A 17,864-nucleotide genomic window follows, 5' to 3' on the forward strand; every position below is an offset into this window, starting at 1 on the left:
TATATGTATATGTGTGTGTACGTATATGCCAATATATGTATGTAACTAGACGCAGTGTCATATATCTTAAATTATTTGTCCGACATTATATAGTAGTCATTAGTATAACTACTTCGATCATTAATTAGATATACATACCTAAATTATTTCACAATGTTAATTTCAAATTCCGCAAACCGTTCGCTTCCCGCTTACAAAACGTATGGCGTACTTTCACGGCATCATAATAATGGAAAGAGACTACAAGAGATTAGAACATAATGGTGCGGAGGTGGGCGCGTGGGAACGCTCCCAGCGTTCACGTGCCCGGCACATCACTTCGCTACACTAAATCTAACATTAATATGCTAGATTTAGATAACCCTTCTGAAGATGTGTATTTGCCGCTGATGTGAAATAATGGCATGAAAATTGCACTGACAAAAACATTAAAAAATGATGTTGTAAAATATAAAACAAAATATTTTGCACTTTAATTAAAAATAATACAATATCTATAATAAAAGCTATGCCTAGATATTACATTAATATCACTATAACAGAATTTTTATATGTATGAAGTTATAAATATCAAAATTCAACATTCAAATCATACATAACTTGCATGAATAATACAAGTGAATGAACTACGCAGGAAAATCAATTATGCTTTCATTCATAAACTCGCAATGGTTCTATGTAAGCGTAGGTGTCCATAAGTCACCGGCCAATAAATCAGCACCTATGCACAAATGAGTGGGCCAGTTCATAACAAAAACTTAAATATAAATTTGATGTTAATTAGTATGAGAAAAAAAAATGTATGTATTATATTATGTAAATGTTATATATCTTTTGTATACGTAGAATATGGCAAATGTCTTTAACCACATAAAACATTTGGCATTCTCGTGGGCCGCGTAGGTAATAAGTATAAGTACAAAACAATAAATCATGAATGGTAATGTGGGTTATTGAAATGAGTATGGTGTCGCGTAGGCTCGAGCGCTTATTTGATGGGCAATGGCAATAGTGCCTAGTTAGTGGTTCCGGATACGTATCGGACGTGTCGGATGTCGGCGTGAGTCACGCGGCGCCCACGCTAGAGCGCCGCGCCTGCTGCCAGCCCGCCACTGCGCCCACTGGCGCCCGACCTGCTCACACGCCTCGCGAAAATTCACTATGAGACTGATATATATGTATTGACGTATATTAATGGTGACTTATAGTATTTAGACCCTTTTACAAAATGTATTACTCGTAGATTGGTATGAGCAATATCCATTTGTAAATGAAATGTCTTATTTTATAAAGTGCCAATAAAATTTCACTTACAGCAGATTGATTATAAAAAAGATACAAAAGATTATTCGTTTCGATCTTGGATGATCATCATTCATCACCCATTTTGATTTCATCAAAAATTTTCAATATTATATGATCAAGAAGTTTAGTCGCACTTAATCCTAGTTTTACAATTTTATTGCAAAATTTTATTATGCGTAGTACATTTGGTAGTAGAAAAAAAAACAGTCAACTACGAATCGAATTCAGAAAAAAGTTCCATACTTTAAATATTATATACTTAGTTTATTCTCTTATTTGTTAAAGGATTGGTGTTTCATAAATTAAATAAAAAAGATAAAAAGGTCAACACTACTTGATCCCACACTTCAAACCTCGTATTCAATAACTATAACATGATTTTTCTAATTTTACACAAATTAAGCAAGTTCTATAAGAGTACAGACGATTTCAAGTCGGATAGCATTTGTATTTGTTTCTGGAAATAACAGCAATATTTAACATGTATAAGACACCACACAAGGATTTCTTTGTTACGGCCTCTACTTTGTTGCTAGTCTTAGATATATACCTACCATAGGTATGCCTTTAAAAATGCGTGCACCCAGTGCACCCACCACTAAAATTACCAGACACTTGAAAATCACGCATCGAGTCCATACCGGTCGCATCGCGATTCGCAATATAAATGAACAGGGCCGTTACCGAGACAGATTTAGCCAGCGTCTGCGGCGCGTCTAGGCTATTCGTATTTGGGTTTTGGCATTGGACATTTTGCAGTCTCGTGGGAAACCGAGTTGAACGACTGCGGAGACAATGCGGTTGTCTGCGATCGCGGACAGTCGTTCACCGCACGATACCGCCCACCCGTGTGCCCTAACCATTACACCTAGTGCCTTCTTGCACCAACTGCGAAGATTGCAAGTCTTCCGCGTTGACAGTTTACAGGAGCCAATCACAACAAATGCCTAAGAAGCGTTAGTAACTACTACATGTTGCACCTGGATTATTGTTTTTTTTTTTTTTTATAAAAGAAAACTAATATTTAGATACTAAAGTATTAGTATAGACGCAAGGGATAGTTGCATCTTTGTACTTTTTTTACTGCTGTATATCAAACCTTAGGTATTATCTCCTCTATGTGTAACAATTTTTAGTGGAATCTTTATTGGTTACTAACTATAAAAATGTGGTACTATTTTCAAGATAATTGTACCGTTTGTTTCCCGAATAAAATAAATAAAACATAAAGCTATACATACTCATAAGTTATTTTCCATAGAATGTCACCGCACAATACTTTCATTATTTTATGAATTAAATTTGTTGATTATCGTAGAAAAATCAGTTACTAAAAACTAGACGCCAAGTTATTGGCAGTTTATAGCCGCCATGTTTATTTTATGATGTATAAATTAGATAGTCTATAGCACTCCCTCGATTGAGACAAATTGAAACAACACACACAACACTCTATTTATTAATTTACTAGTATTAAATTATTAAAATCCATTAAAACGATTAAGCAATAGTTAAGTACAATGACGCCAAAGATCCGATACACTTAAATCGAAACATATAAATAATTTTTGTTCAACCGATTTCAAATAGAAGGAGGTTCTCAATTCGGTTTCGTATTTTTTTTTATGTTGTTACCTCATAAGTTCATCAATTCTAAATCGATTGATGATTTTTTTATCTATAAAGAGGTGTAGGTATGCTATGCCACATTGAATTAAGATTTGAAATAAAAAGAAATACTACATAAGTACTATGACGAGTGTTACAATACTAGGTATTCTGTGGTATTACTAGAACTGTAAACAGTGGATAAATAGGCATTTGATTCTGGTAATGTACTACAATACGGTATTCCTAACTATTAATCTCGTACAATTGAAAAAATCTGCAAGCTGAAGTGGCTCTGAGCCGGCTACATGACTTAAGCAACCCAACCCAATAAGAAGAAAAGATCTTTAGTATTTACTCGGTGCAGACAAACGTAATTTGGGACAAATGTACCAAGTCGGAGTGCGAGATTTGTGCGTTGTGACGAAATATGAAGTGATTCTGTTTAGTAATGAACAATATATGCATTATACTCGAATCTAATGATAATGTGCTGATGAATCGAACTCCTATAAATATTTCAAAGTTCGTCTTTCGCCTAGAAAAATATTTCTCTAAATATATTTCGGATATTATAAATGATTAATTCATATTCAATAACATCTAGTCATAATTGGAAATACCTTCGGAAATCTGCACGCATAAAATGATCTCATAAAGGTGCGGTCAGCAACAAAGCAGATTAATGGATTTGCAAATCTTAATACTAACTGTACATAAACTACTCTATTATCATAATAGCCTCTTACACGTTTGCATATCTTTGCCTTATATCTTCACTGTAGAAATTAGACAATGTTTTGTTTTGCATTTTGCAAACAGGTATCAATACATGTTGCTAAATATTCATCTTTTTCAAGAGTTGTTATTATTATTGAAAATATAGAATAAAATGCCTTACAAAAGCTTATACTGACAGTGAGCTACGTCCTAATTATATCAATCAATCGATATAGCATCAATACGAGATCCAAGAAAATGTCAAGAATTTAGTACGTACATAGTTAGCTTACTAGTTTACTCTTTTTTGGAGTGGCAAAAATTCAGCAAAAGCCTCGTTTTAAAGAACTAAATTATAAAATGCTAATAAAAATGTACTTATTTAGTTTTATTTTGAAATATGAAATTTGAACGTCGGGTAGTATCTCAAGGGCGGGGGTTGGTCGATAGGCTTTGGCCGCGAGCCAGGCGGCCGGCGTGACCGCGACGCGCCGCGGCATATAAATCCACCCTCACATTACCAAAGTGACAGTTCTCAATTACATTAGGTACCTACAACGTGTATGAACATTATAATTCTTCGAATGGTGCACTTTTCTACGGATAACTATTACCACACTATTATAGCATTTAGGACAATATTACACCTTTGTTCTGATATTTAAAAATAATTCTGTTGTTGCATGATTTGTCTGCTGGTATGATTCTAAAAAAGTAAACTTGCTTGGTAACTTATAGGATTATCCAAAGTATAGAATGTTACATTAAAAAAAATGTATAATATATAGTGCTTTATGATTTCTATCGCAGCACCGTAACACTAATCTGTTCAAATCATCTCGTAATAATTTAAAGATTAGAATGCAGAAAAATTTTAATTTGAAAATAATTATCTATGACATTATTATTGATATATCAAATGTAGACTCTGTAGTATATCTCTAAGTATATCTATTATCAGCCTTTTATTAAAAGCTCTTGTTAATAGCTCTGCCTTTAACGACTTCTAAGAGTTGTTCTCTAACAGTTCTTGAGGTTCTGCATGGATAAGAATTTTATGCACCACTAATTTCAAACAAAACTTTAATAGCTAACATATCGTGATTAACATTATTAAAAGCCCTGCGTAATTTGAGCGTATTATTACTAAATTTTTTATGATACAATCTCTGAAATAAGAGGTAAATTTAAAGTAAATGAATCGTATAAAAAGAAATGGAAATATACCATTAATTTATTATTCTAGATGAGCGGCAAGCGCACACGCAGCTATAGATGCGCGGTCCACCAACGAGACCGCGAGGTCAGCTCCGAGAACGACTTCCATCTGCTTCTAGAAGATCCTACATTTTTTGCAAGGTAGGAATGACAGTTTTATATTTATTAATAACTAACTTTTTGCCCGCTACTTCATTATGCGTGGATTTTAGAAGTAGAAAACCAAATTGAATAAATCACTTCTAGATGGTGTATCAAGATAAAGCATATATCAGATTTTTAAGTTAGACCTTCAGGAACAGAACTGTGAAAACCGCATCAAATTTGACGCACTAGTTTTTGCGTGATGCCGGGACAAACATACAGACAGACAAAATTTCAAAAAATTATTGTTGAGGCCTCTATAGCCTTTATTAAGATCCCTTTATATTAATTTTTCATATCTTGCAATTATGTATACAAATATCATCTAGTTACAATTTACAATTAATAAGATAATATCGAACCTATTTTTAAATGGAGACTACAAATTAACGTGTTATAATGGTTTTTTTTTTTTTTTTAATAAAAATATGTACTTATATGTTCAATCTTAGATTGATTTTGTTGCACCGACAAAATAAATATTAATCCAAGGTTTAAATAAAATTTCTATAGAAAGCGCTCGAATCTAGATCATAGTAATTTACTAAGTAAGGAGCTACTGAAAAAAAATAATAAATAATTTAGTACACATTATGCAGAAAAACAAACCAAAATGTTTTATTGTGCATTGTTTATAAATTTTTTACAAACTGTAACAAAAACAATATTTTGATCAGAAATGTCCTGAAAAACATCAAATCAGTTATGTCGTGACAACCTGACAATCAATAGATAGATCACAATAAAATTCCTTTTGATTAGTAAATTAAAAGTAAAATGTAATCGAAATAACTAAATACAAAATATATTCAGTTTTACAAAATCATAACGTGTAATTTCTCTTTATTAAATTGAAACTCTTGTATCGATTGACGGTTGCTAAAAATATAGTTTTTATGTTCACTTGTCGTGTCACATTGACATGTGCTGTGCTGTCTTACAATAAAATTGTTAAATGGTTTTATATATAGGCCGAGAATAATTATAATCGTTAAAGTAAGTTGATTGATTGTTAGCAATTTCATGTATTTAATTTTTACGAATGCGATTATATTGCAACATATTGACAATGTTTTCTGTAGCCATTGTAGACGAGAACCTTACTCAACTAACCAATTAATCAAAACTCTTCCCAATATTATAAATGTGAAAATTTGTAAAAATGCGTAAAGGTTTGTGACTCGATTAGAATCTGTAGAATTTAGTCCACAGAGAACAAAAACTCCTTTATGTTAGTCGAGTACTTTTAAAGACACATGTAATTACATGTCGCATCTGACATCCAATTTAATGGTGGATAGATTTGGCGTACATTAATGTTCCTCAAGTCTTTAAAGGTCCGATAGAATTTAACCGTTAAAAAAAAGGCTAAGCCCAGAAATAAGGCATAAGATTTAACGCATAAAACTTTTAATCCTAATTCCACCAATACCTACGTACAGAAAGTCCCCTTATGAAAAAATCTGCATATTTTCAAGTCATATTAATACATAATTGCATATAATTCATTCAAAGATTCAAGCCCATAAACTAGTTGTTTTGTCTTCATAACACATAGGAATGTATCGTACCGTGATATGAGAGACCAAACATAAAGCTGCACCAATTTATAAGTTTTATTTTATAAATTGACCCGAAGAAAAACAAAACGTACAAAAGAAAACCATATTGCCTTTTCATATCATACCTATGATGTTTCAACCAGCTTCGAAAACAAGGTCCTCAATTTGGGTAAAACAACCAAATTGAGTTTGGTTACGTTTGTTACCTCATAACTGCGTCAATTTTAAAACAATTGGGGAAAATATTTTTTATCTAAAGGCATATATGAACTTACAGATTAGTAATCCTCCTATAAAATTTTTATCAAAGTCGGTTCAGTCGTTTAGTTTTATCTCCATTTACCATTATTATCTCTTCTATATCTACATTGAAAAAAGCACGTCATTTTTATAAAAAAAAATTTGGCGATTTTTTCTATGCACTAACGAGACTATCTAGATATTATTAATCTAGTCATATACATAAACTTACTAAAAATAAATTTCCTCTTCGCCTGCAGAATGGTGCACCTAGTAGCAATGGAAGTGCTTCCAGAAGAGCGGGAGCGGAAGTACTACCAGGAGCGATACACTTGCTGCCCGCCGCCCCTCTTTATTATCTGCGTCACACTGCTAGAGGTAATTCATTACTGTCCATTTTAAAAAACAATGTTATTCTATTTTATATCTACAAATCGTACCTACATTGTTGTCCGTACCTATTTATTTATATCATAGTGATAGAATAGAATAGAAATAACCTTTATTTAAATAGACTTGTTTACAAGCTCTTTTAAATCGTCACTTTTTATAATTTTACCGCTGGGTTAAAAATAATATTAGCTAAAAAAAAATCCGCAAGGAACTCTGCAATGGCTCTTCATATTAATTTATGTACAAAATTATTCTACATTTGTTTCATTATAATGACTATAAATAACTTTATTTTATTTTTAAGTATGTATTATTTAAAAGCAAAGATTATTTAATTATATACATGTAAATATAGTATACATGATACATAGATTGCATAATATTATACATATTAATCTACTGTTAAATATAAGAAATGTAGAGTCTAATACTTAGTTTTTTTTTATTTTCCATTAATCATATTATATTTAAGTGTAATAACTATCGGTTTAACTTACGTGTAATTTAGTTGAGAAAGCTCGTAGTTTTGAAACCATCCGTGACCCTTAGTTTTGAGCGGCTGTGATAAAGGCGCGAGCCTGAGTTTAAAGTTTAAGGGCCTTTAATGAAAGCTTAAAGGAGCCTTACATTAAAATATAATGTGTACTTATGAACTTTTAACAATAAATTTATAGTATCAAACTACAATATATACTTAGTAGTTATACCTTCAACAGCTATTTCGCACATTATACCTTAAATTGCCAGTGCCACTCGTGTGTAGATACACACGAGTTTCAATTTACTATTGTACCAATGTGGTGCATCACTTTCTATTCTGCCCGAGCACCGCTGCTCGATCCCCGCTCTAGTTACTTCGGTTAATTAAAATTTGTAATAGCGGATTTCACATCCGTGCAAACAAGCGGTTTACGTGAAACATAACAAACGGTCGGCGCACGCGCAAGTCGCGCGCCCATGCGCCGCGCCGGCTAGCGTCCGGTGGGGTGACGCGCGAGCGCAATGCTAAAATACTATGCAAAATGTATAATATGACCATTATTATACTTTAACTCCACCTATAACTGTAATAAAGGGAGTTACAGCGAGTATTTGTAGCAAACTCAAATTGTGTAAATGTTTGGACCTACTTCATATAAAAAAGAAATTGTATCCTATATTTAATCTAGAAAATCCCCAAATATCTATGTTGCGAACAGAAAAAAAATGTTGAACAAAAATTATAACAAATATTTTTAATATACAAAAAGAGCAACTCAATCCCCACGCATATCGGCAAGACAAGTAACTGCTTATTATTCACTTTGTGTTCTCATAAGTCCGTTGATTCACGCACACGATGATCCTCTTTAGTGCGTGCTGCTTTATTCCAATTGTTAAACGATACTTTTAACGGTTTTCCCTCAATGAATAATTCAATAAAACGTCATTAATTACGTTTACGTTTTGCACTGATAAGACTTAACCACAATACTAAATATATTTCCTCTATGAGAGTAAGCTAAAACATTATTATATTATAGAATGAACTATATGTATGTACATGTAATAATTATTATTAATTTATTAATCACTGCATATGCAAAAGATCTGCTAACTCTACTGCCTACTTAATATTCTAAACGTGAAAGTTTGTAAAGATTTTTGGATGTTTGTTGCTCAGTCTGTGCTAAACTTTGAATGAATCTTGGTAGATTCATTCATATAGTTCATCTGTGTACCAAAACAGGTGAACTATATACTAGATCAGCAATTTCTATAGTGGGTTCCGCGGAACCTAGTTTAGAAACCTCTGTTTTATATTAACAGAAAGAATATTTTTTTTTTTAATTTGAAGTAAAAATGCACTTAAGCAAAGTCACACGATACAGTTTACTATAAAATGACAAAAATGAATTAGCATAACCATACCATAACCCTAAGTCGAAAACCTTTAGTGTTATACTTTCAAAATATTCTTAATAAAAGCTTTTATTTTTATTTCAATTACAGTGTTTTTAATTTGTAATCATTTGATATGAAGTTTCATAAAATAAAAGATATTTGATTAGCGTTCCGTTTACTTAAAAGTTTAGGAACCTCTTTTCTAGATTAACAGAGATTTTTTTTTATTGTAAGTAAGAATGCACTTAAGAAAAGCCACACGATACAGTTTACTATAAAATGACAAAAATGAATTAGCATAACCATACCATAACCCTAAGTCGAAAACCTTTATAAAAGTTAACCTCAAAATTAACATATCGCTAAGCTTCGTTTTTGATAACGTACACTTTTTTTTATAATCGCGTGACTTTGACGATCTACGTAGCGCGACAGTCTGTTGCTATACTACTAAGATCCTATAATAACTTTGATGCTCGGTCGGAGTAATTTAGATGAATTTTCAAAATTATTTCATTATAACATGTCGATAAATAAATAATGTAATAATTAATTCGCATATCGCAACTATTAAATACACTATTGTTATAATGTGATTTTATTTAAATACGTGATAATGGAATGGTAATCTCGACTATTTTATCGGTTTACCATACCGAGATATCAATAAGTGGATGATAGTTTAAAAATAAAAGCAGGTCAGTTGGCCCATCGTGACGAATTCACTAGAAATTAATCACGATGTTTCCGTGGAAAACGCGTGGTGGTCGTATATATCAATAGAGCATAAAATAATATAAATAGGAATATAAATAGTCCTCGTTAGTAACAATCCTTTCCCTCTGTTGCAATACGATTATAAAGCCGCCTTACGTACGTACGAGTATACCCCATACTATACGAATGTCTATCTTCATTCTTTTAGCCTAATTCTAACTTAAATTTCCAGTTGGGCGTGTTTGCATGGTACGCATCGAGTTCTAGTGGAGTGGCAGCAGCGGCGGGCCCCGTGCCCGTAGACTCGCCCCTAGTGTACCGACCAGACCGCCGCCGCGAGTTATGGAGGTTCCTCACATACAGTGTGGTCCACGCTGGCTGGCTACACTTAGCATTCAATCTTCTCGTACAGTTAGCGGTGAGTGTCACTGAAGTGTTTGTTTTTTACCCGACTGCTAAAATAAAGAGAGTAATGTTTTTCGCGAGTATTTACGTATGTCTGTATATTTATAAATACCTACTGTGTTCGTAGTTTGTAAATGAGAGGTCGGTTTAATCCAATCCAAGGTGAGATAACGATAAAGAAGTCAGTTAACTCACCCTAATAAAATAACCATAACGGTTTTCAAGAGAAACCATAAAGCCTACCTGACTGACTGCTTGCTAGCAACAGAGTATATAATCTTTATTACTAACTTCTCTTCTTTATAACTCTTCTCCATCGATCTATAAGACATAATTTTTTGTTCAAAACTTTTTAAGGGTTCTAGTAGGACTGTCCTCGCTATTTGAAACGGTAAAGGGTCTCCCCGACTTTAGTGAAGATAATGGTAATTAACAAGGGAGGCAATGTGAATATTGTTACTTACAAAGGGTCTTAATAGGAGCAAATGTTAAACCACTGCACTGCCAAGCTCTCAATCTCGTCAATAAAAAATTGTATTTCTCATCGACAGGTGGGTCTACCACTTGAAATGGTACACGGTGCGCTCCGTTGCGGCGCGGTGTACCTGGCGGGGAGTACTGGGAGGCTCCCTGGCGGCATCGGTGCTCGACCCGGACGTGTGCCTGGCGGGAGCGTCTGGTGGCGTGTACGCGCTACTGGCGGCACATCTGGCCAACGCCCTGTTGAACTTCCACGCGATGCGGTACGGTGCCGTGCGGTTGGTTGCCGCGCTGGCGGTCGCCTCGTGTGACGTGGGCTTCGCAGTCCACGCTAGGTATACTAAGGTGAGTAACTCATATCTGAGTAATAACATGCTCTCGACTTTATTCCCCGAACGTTAGCCAGATAGTATTGCGTATCTGAATGTTTAAATTTAATTATAATCGTAACAGCCCATTATCATCCCTGCTAGATACGAGTCTCTAACTGTAAAATCAAGATATTTAATATCCTATTACCACGTTGCTCTTGCAGCTTTTTGCAGGGTTTAAATTTTAATAATAAAATTATTTTTATGCCATCTATTAATTGCATACTTTAATATTAAAACTCCTTAAATTTATAATGTCATTTTACACAATTAATTAGTAAATTCACTCTTAAAGAGAAGATTTTATACTCAAAGCTTTGTTTTTTAAAACGTTATGAGTGTCGAAAGCTATTGTTAGATCAGAGTCCCACATTTAAACGGTTAGTTACTACGGCTGACGCTTGCCAAATGAATCGACGCCAAATCGTCAAATACACACCATTTATAATGAATTCTATCACCTCCATATACACCTACCTATTTATATATTACAAATAACAATTGCCTAACCATAATATTTCGTTTGTCAAGCAGGAAGCGCCGCCGGTGTCGTACGCGGCACACGTGGCGGGCGCGCTCGCCGGACTCACTATCGGCCTGCTAGTATTGAAACACGCACAACAGAGGTTGTGGGAGAGGTTATTATGGTGGGCGGCGCTAGGAGCATACGCTGCATGCACTCTCTTCGCTGTCCTCTACAACATCTTCAGTGGACCCGTGGACGAGCTCCATTATATGCCGCCAGATCCACCGCCCGACGTCGCCGGCTTCTGACCTAACAATGTCACACGACACCGCCTGCTGACCAAAAACTTAGGCTTTGACGACATCCACTAGTTTCTCTAATCGCAGACTGTTGAGCTAACTACATAGGGACGAACGATTACGAAACCCGATTTTCAAGATAATCCTTACGATAGATACGCACCAAATAGTAGATTCTAGAAACTAAGTACGACCTAAAAATATAAACTTGAGAATATTTATTGCCAAAAATGTCCATAACACACGTTGCAATATACACGTTTATGAAATCAACTTTAAAAGGCAATAAGACATGATACAAATCTCGACACATGATTACCGCCGATATTTTATTGTAAGATAAAAATAGAGTCAAAGCTTAAGTCTAGATCACGCAACGAGTGCGACCTACCACGCCTAGTCAATTTACCTTAGTGTGATTCGCTATAAGTAGCGCTATGTTCAGAGGAGCCTCATCAGTTTACACGACGTGTATTTTGCCTATTTCACAGAAGATTCATGAATCTTTACGTTTTTTACAAGTCAATTGTTAAAATTGATGTTGCGCCGTTAGTTGTATTGAGGCTTCCTCGCAATACTTAATTGTTAAGTAGTAATAATTATTGTATTGGATAGGTGAACTATTTTTGTACCTACTCTCTGCGTCCGTAGTCTATAGGATGATGGCGTTGCCACTACACATACACAATAATATGTTCCCGTGTGGACTGACCAACTCGACTAAATGTTATGTTAAATTTTATAGTAATATTATAATGTTTTATTCATTAATTGTTGATATATGCCACACAATGTTAACATTGCATTTAGTTAAGAAAGTCAGCGTAGTTATGCCCTGCACACCAAAGATTAGGATTAAATGTCATTCCTACTCGTATGTTGGAGACGATCTGATTCTATCCTCATTTGTTTTTATCTGATTTAATGTTGTGAAAATAGAATTTACTTCAAGTTTGCTCAGAATATAATACTATAAGTATGCCTCAATAATGAGTTAACATGCTTAATATTAGAATATATAAGTAATGTTGTATAAAATGCTCAATATCAGTTACTTTTTATTCTAAAATAATGCTCAATAATGAGTTTTTTTTTTTATTTAATGGGATCAATTTGATGATAGAAAATGAAAAATTTTCTCATTTTATTTTCCCGTAGTGAATTCCATTATTATTGGACCACATAATCTCCACTTCATAGAACTATTTGGACTCACTAGAATAGATAGATAATTGATAATAATGTGCCTGATTCCTATTATTATAAACTTGATTGTATACTTTTAATTCTAATCAAATAATGTCACGACTGATTTTTTGTATAAATTATTACAGAGTGTTTTTCATTTAATTTATTTTAAAATTATTTTAAGTGTGAATCAAAATAATTATAATTATGTGATTATATGAATGAAAATAAGAATGATTATGATTAAAAGTGATTGGAAATCGTATTTTCGTCGTTTTGTTTCTACAACTCCTCTGCCATAAAGAAATACTCAGAAACAAAGTAGAAAGATAGAAATTAATAACAAACTAAGTAGTTTTATTATTATATTCTTCATTATGCTCGTCTTACATTTTGCAACATGTCTGGATTCAGAATTAAGAAAAATAATCATTCAATAAATTCTATAGCTATGTATTGGCATTACATGTTATAACATCAATTCTTGGGAATCAAAATGAATCCATTTTTAATAAACTGTACTACACGTAAAAAAAATCAGTACATCTGTATCAGTTTTGAGATTAGCGAAAATAATAAATACATATTGTCGCTTACGAAGCCGAAGTTCAAAAGTACGTTCTAAAGAGGCCGACGGTAGCTCGAACCCACAGGGGCGTCTCTCGATGCTCCAGCTCTTTGCCACATTCCGATGCATACTCATGCAGCTTTGTACATTCTTCGTGTAGCCTCTCCTGAAATTAAACAAATCGAACATCCATTTTATTCCACTATATGAAATGAAATTATCATGAAATTGTCGTTTAATTTTCTCGATTGTAAAAATTAACAACTCTGTGATTAACTACAAATAATTTGATTACTGATTTAGTAGTGTTGCATTACATACTTCAAAACCCTTTTGACCCATTATAAATATAGAACCGTTTTATTAGTTCGAGATAAATTTTAATATATTAAACTAACAGATACAGTTATAGTAGATGTAATATTTATGATAATTGCTGCTTGTTATAATTACTTAATACTAGCGACCCTGGTCGGTTTCGCATGAGTACATAGAATTTTCGAACATAATAAATAACCTGTGTTGCTGAAAATGTAACTCTCTATAGGAGAAAGAATTTTTAAAATCACTTAAGTAGTTTTTGAGCCATTTGTAATGGATAAACAATCAAACCTTTTTTCTTCTATTATAGGTAAACTAGTTTACTATTTTTGGTTTTTGTCATATAAATATTCTCTCATTAAATAAATTCTAAACTAATAAAATATAGAGTACTAATAAATAGAGGTACTACTAACCTGTAAATCAGATGATTCAGTAATAATAAGAGCTTGAGCTTCTAAATCCCGGCGTACCGATCGCTCTCCAAGGTTTGCAGAACCGACCAATGTCGCCCAGGGAACTCCACTTCCTGGGGGATAATACCTGGAAGTAAACATTTCTCTAATAATATTATGTACCACCTCTTCTTTTTACCTCCAAGACGCTTAAGGATGCTTAAGAAAACCTGTAATATGCTAGTAAAAAACTGTCATACCATAATCCTTTCGCATGGAATGTCCATCCTGGCCGTTCATATTCCATCATAGAGACCCTGCTTTCTTGATTGGAATCTACCACTCTCTGCCAGAATCTAAAACATATAGTAGATTTATCATAATTATCATATCAGCTGTTAACTTTCCACTTCTCAATATGAGCCTCCTTCATAAAAGTTTTGCCAGTAGTCGCCACGCTTGGCAGGCAGGTTGGAAATCGTATAATCCCATCCCTCGACCATTAAGTTCCCTTAGTCGCCTCTTACGATACCCATGGAAAAAGGTGGCCTATTCAATGCTAAGAAAACTCTGCAACAGTAAATTAATAAATATTAATTTAAAAAATAATATCATGAATCGAATTGACTAATAACAACCATACTGATACTGACAACAATTATGCTTTACATCCATATTATTTCTTTATTTACTGAGGCAAAAGCATGAGTTAAAAAAAGAAGCTTGCTGTTATGTATTAGAATCAATAGATTAGCTATGAAACAAACACAGTACCTAATAATAACAATATACTTCAAATACAGTTCAGTAGTTTAACAGTAAGGATACATATAAGAAACTTATGAACTTATTTCCACATTTAAGATTTTAACAAAAAATAAAGAAAATCTTACTTCTTAGCTATCAAAGAATATGCATGTGGTATACCACCGGCAGGTCCGGCTGCTCCTAAAAAGCCATTAGCCTGTAAATAAAACAAGTTTTCATCAATTGCGCCTCTATATCTAGACATCAAGATGTGACTAAAGAACAAAATATAATACAACAGTGCAAAAACAAAAGGAAAACTTGAAATTAAAATATATACAAATCTGTGGTCTAGCATGATAATAGCAAACCATATCCTCCGCTTATGAGAGGACTTTGGCCAATAGTGGAACTTTGCTGTATTTTAAAATAATGTAAGGTATCAATAACTGAATAATATTATAAGGGACTCTGATTTAAAATCTTCCATTAAAAAAATCAGTAAAATAAGGTAATATCTTACATTTGGATGTGCCATCAACAAGCTTATCTTTGATTTGCAATTTCTGAGTAGTGTTTGTGCATATTCTTCCGTAAGATTAAAATAACCTGTGGCCAAGCGTATGTAGGAACCCTTAGGTGTTGAGGCAAGTATCCTTTGTGTTGCCTGTTCATCTTGAGTTATTTTGAATTCCCCCATTTGCAACAATGGGAAGACCCATGTGTCTGCATTGGACTCTTAAAATATAACATGCTTTTAATTAACTATTAACATTTATTCTTCACTTAAAGTTCTTATATATATTGATTACTTACTTATAGGTATTGATTACAAAAATAATAAAAAACATAGTAATTTAACTGAGATTTTTACAATCAAAAGTAAATGATTTTGTATGTGTGGAGTAATATTAATGAGAATCTTAATTGCTCTGCCTTACTTATTATTACTGATTAACATAGAACTAAAACAATATTCTGAATATTATGTGTGGATATTTGTTACTGAGTCACACATAAATACTCAACAGATTTGAATAAAGTTAGTGACTTTGGCATTAAAGGATATAACATTTAATTTTATACACATTTATTGATTTTATGTGTCTGTATACTATAAAACTTAATAGACCCATAAAAATAGATTATATTATTATATATACATACCTTTTAAATTTCTCTGCGAAGTAAGTTTTCTTTCTTGTGTTCTTATCCATTTGTCAATTAATTTCAAAATAACTTTGTTCATTTCCTTTGCCATTTCTTCTTTTGAATATGAACTGTGGTATATTTTGCCATCAACACTACACTTTTTGCTAAAATTACACACTTCATCTGCAAACAAATGTACATTCAAAATACTTTTTACTAGATCAATAATATTTAAAGTTTTAATGTATATTGATTAAAATAATTATGTAATATATTTATTAATTAAATAATTATTCACTATTAAAAAAATATAAATATACAAAATCAAAGATATAACAAAATGTTAAATAAAAAAGCAATATTTTTAACAACTTCAATTTTAATACTTGTTAAAATGAAAGAAAAGTAAATATATATATATATATATATATATATATATATATATATATATATATATATATATATATATATATATATATATATATTAAATTGTAAACCTCTTTGTAACTTACAAATGCAAAAAAGATATTATAATTTGGAGCTGTTTAAAAATATATGTAGTATTTTTTAACCATAAAGAAATTTACTGAACTATAATAACTGAATTATAATAGTCTTTCCCATTCTGAATACATTTTCATTTAACTAATGTAAAAGGTTTACTTTATTCCTATCCCACAATCATAACCTATCAATTTTGTAAAAATTGAAGTTTGATATATTCTAATTTAGTTTTTTTTCATTAAACAAAACTTAAATTAACAGAAAAAATTCATTAGCAACAACTTACAGTCATCATACCTATAAGTTCACTATAAAAATTTGCAAGATCAACATCCTCAATTTCAACATAACGATCCTGACGCTGTTGGAAGTAATCATTGGAACAATTAGCACCACTCAGTAGCACTCTGTTGTCAGCTATGTACAATTTCATGTGCTGAAGACCAACCAGCTCATTGTACCGTGACGGTAGAGCTTTAGACCAAGACATTTGTAACTTAGGTGTTTGGTACAGTGATACACTACATAAATTAGGTACAGCATTTATTACTTCTTGCAATAAGGTCTTAGAATTGACCACGCCCCGGGTACCGCGTTGATAATCTAAGAGAACTTGAAACCGCAGCTCCTTTTGTAATACGTTTTCCTTTGTAATTTCTAGAAGTTTCCTTTCTAATACACCTGTACCAATATATAAACTGGCAATAGAAATCCTTCGGGTTGCATTTTTAAACCTTTCTGTAATCGTATCGTAAAACTTTCTGGGATCGGTAATAATATTAATTTTTGATGACTTCACAGGGAAACATGGTGCTACACCGTACAACCAATTAAAATATTGTAATTCTGTTGGTTTAAATCGTAATGATAAATTTCCATTAAACAACATTGTACTTTAGTCTGATAAAAAGGTTAGTTTCACACCAATTAAATCCAAGAGAAAACAAATACGAAATTTGTTATAAAAATTATAATAAACCAGAAACAATTAATAATAATTGTCTAAGAAATTAAAATATAAAACAAAGATAATTTTCATATGAACATACATTGGTCGTAACTTGAGAAAACTTATAAAATTGACACTTTGAGATTTTTGACAGTTCAACTGTCAGTTGCTTAATGTAACTGACAGTTGCAATCAGGCCTGGACATCATTCTTTAAACCAATCACTAA

General features: G+C 32.6%; 2 protein-coding genes across 2 annotated transcripts in view; one reads left to right on the top strand and one right to left on the bottom strand.

The window, feature by feature from the left end:
* Positions 1-13,265, top strand: part of LOC113511874 (rhomboid-related protein 2) — a 132,170-nt gene extending 118,905 nt beyond the window's left edge. The window contains 6 exon segments of the mRNA XM_052903448.1: positions 4,880-4,992; positions 7,058-7,175; positions 10,024-10,209; positions 10,748-10,807; positions 10,809-11,021; positions 11,582-13,265. Coding sequence (XP_052759408.1) covers positions 4,880-4,992; positions 7,058-7,175; positions 10,024-10,209; positions 10,748-10,807; positions 10,809-11,021; positions 11,582-11,821 — 930 coding nt within the window. The 3' untranslated portion in view covers positions 11,822-13,265.
* An 86-nt stretch (positions 13,266-13,351) lies between these two features.
* Positions 13,352-17,776, bottom strand: LOC113512175 (CDP-diacylglycerol--glycerol-3-phosphate 3-phosphatidyltransferase, mitochondrial). Its single transcript, XM_026895979.3, has 7 exons — positions 16,985-17,776; positions 16,199-16,366; positions 15,555-15,769; positions 15,178-15,248; positions 14,545-14,640; positions 14,306-14,432; positions 13,352-13,734 (listed from the first exon to the last, which is right to left on the bottom strand). Exons 1-7 carry the CDS (start codon positions 17,574-17,576, stop codon positions 13,609-13,611), a joined length of 1,395 nt encoding a protein of 464 aa, XP_026751780.2. The 5' UTR covers positions 17,577-17,776; the 3' UTR covers positions 13,352-13,608.
* Positions 17,777-17,864: the final 88 nt, after the last annotated feature.

Source organism: Galleria mellonella, unplaced genomic scaffold (assembly GCF_026898425.1).
Source record: "Galleria mellonella isolate WM207_F2 unplaced genomic scaffold, CSIRO_AGI_GalMel_v1 utg139, whole genome shotgun sequence".
In the NCBI taxonomy this organism is placed as follows: Eukaryota; Metazoa; Arthropoda; class Insecta; order Lepidoptera; family Pyralidae; genus Galleria; species Galleria mellonella.

Bases quoted from the DNA above. Each gene is read 5' to 3' on its own strand.
- LOC113512175 (XM_026895979.3), bottom strand. From the start codon at position 17,576: ATGTTGTTTAATGGAAATTTATCATTACGATTTAAACCAACAGAATTA. The intron at 15,770-16,198 runs GTATGTATATAT...TTATATTTTAAG, and splicing joins TTCGCAGAGAAATTTAAAAG to AGTCCAATGCAGACACATGG. The intron at 13,735-14,305 runs GTTAGTAGTACC...GTTTAATTTCAG, and splicing joins CTGAATCATCTGATTTACAG to GAGAGGCTACACGAAGAATG.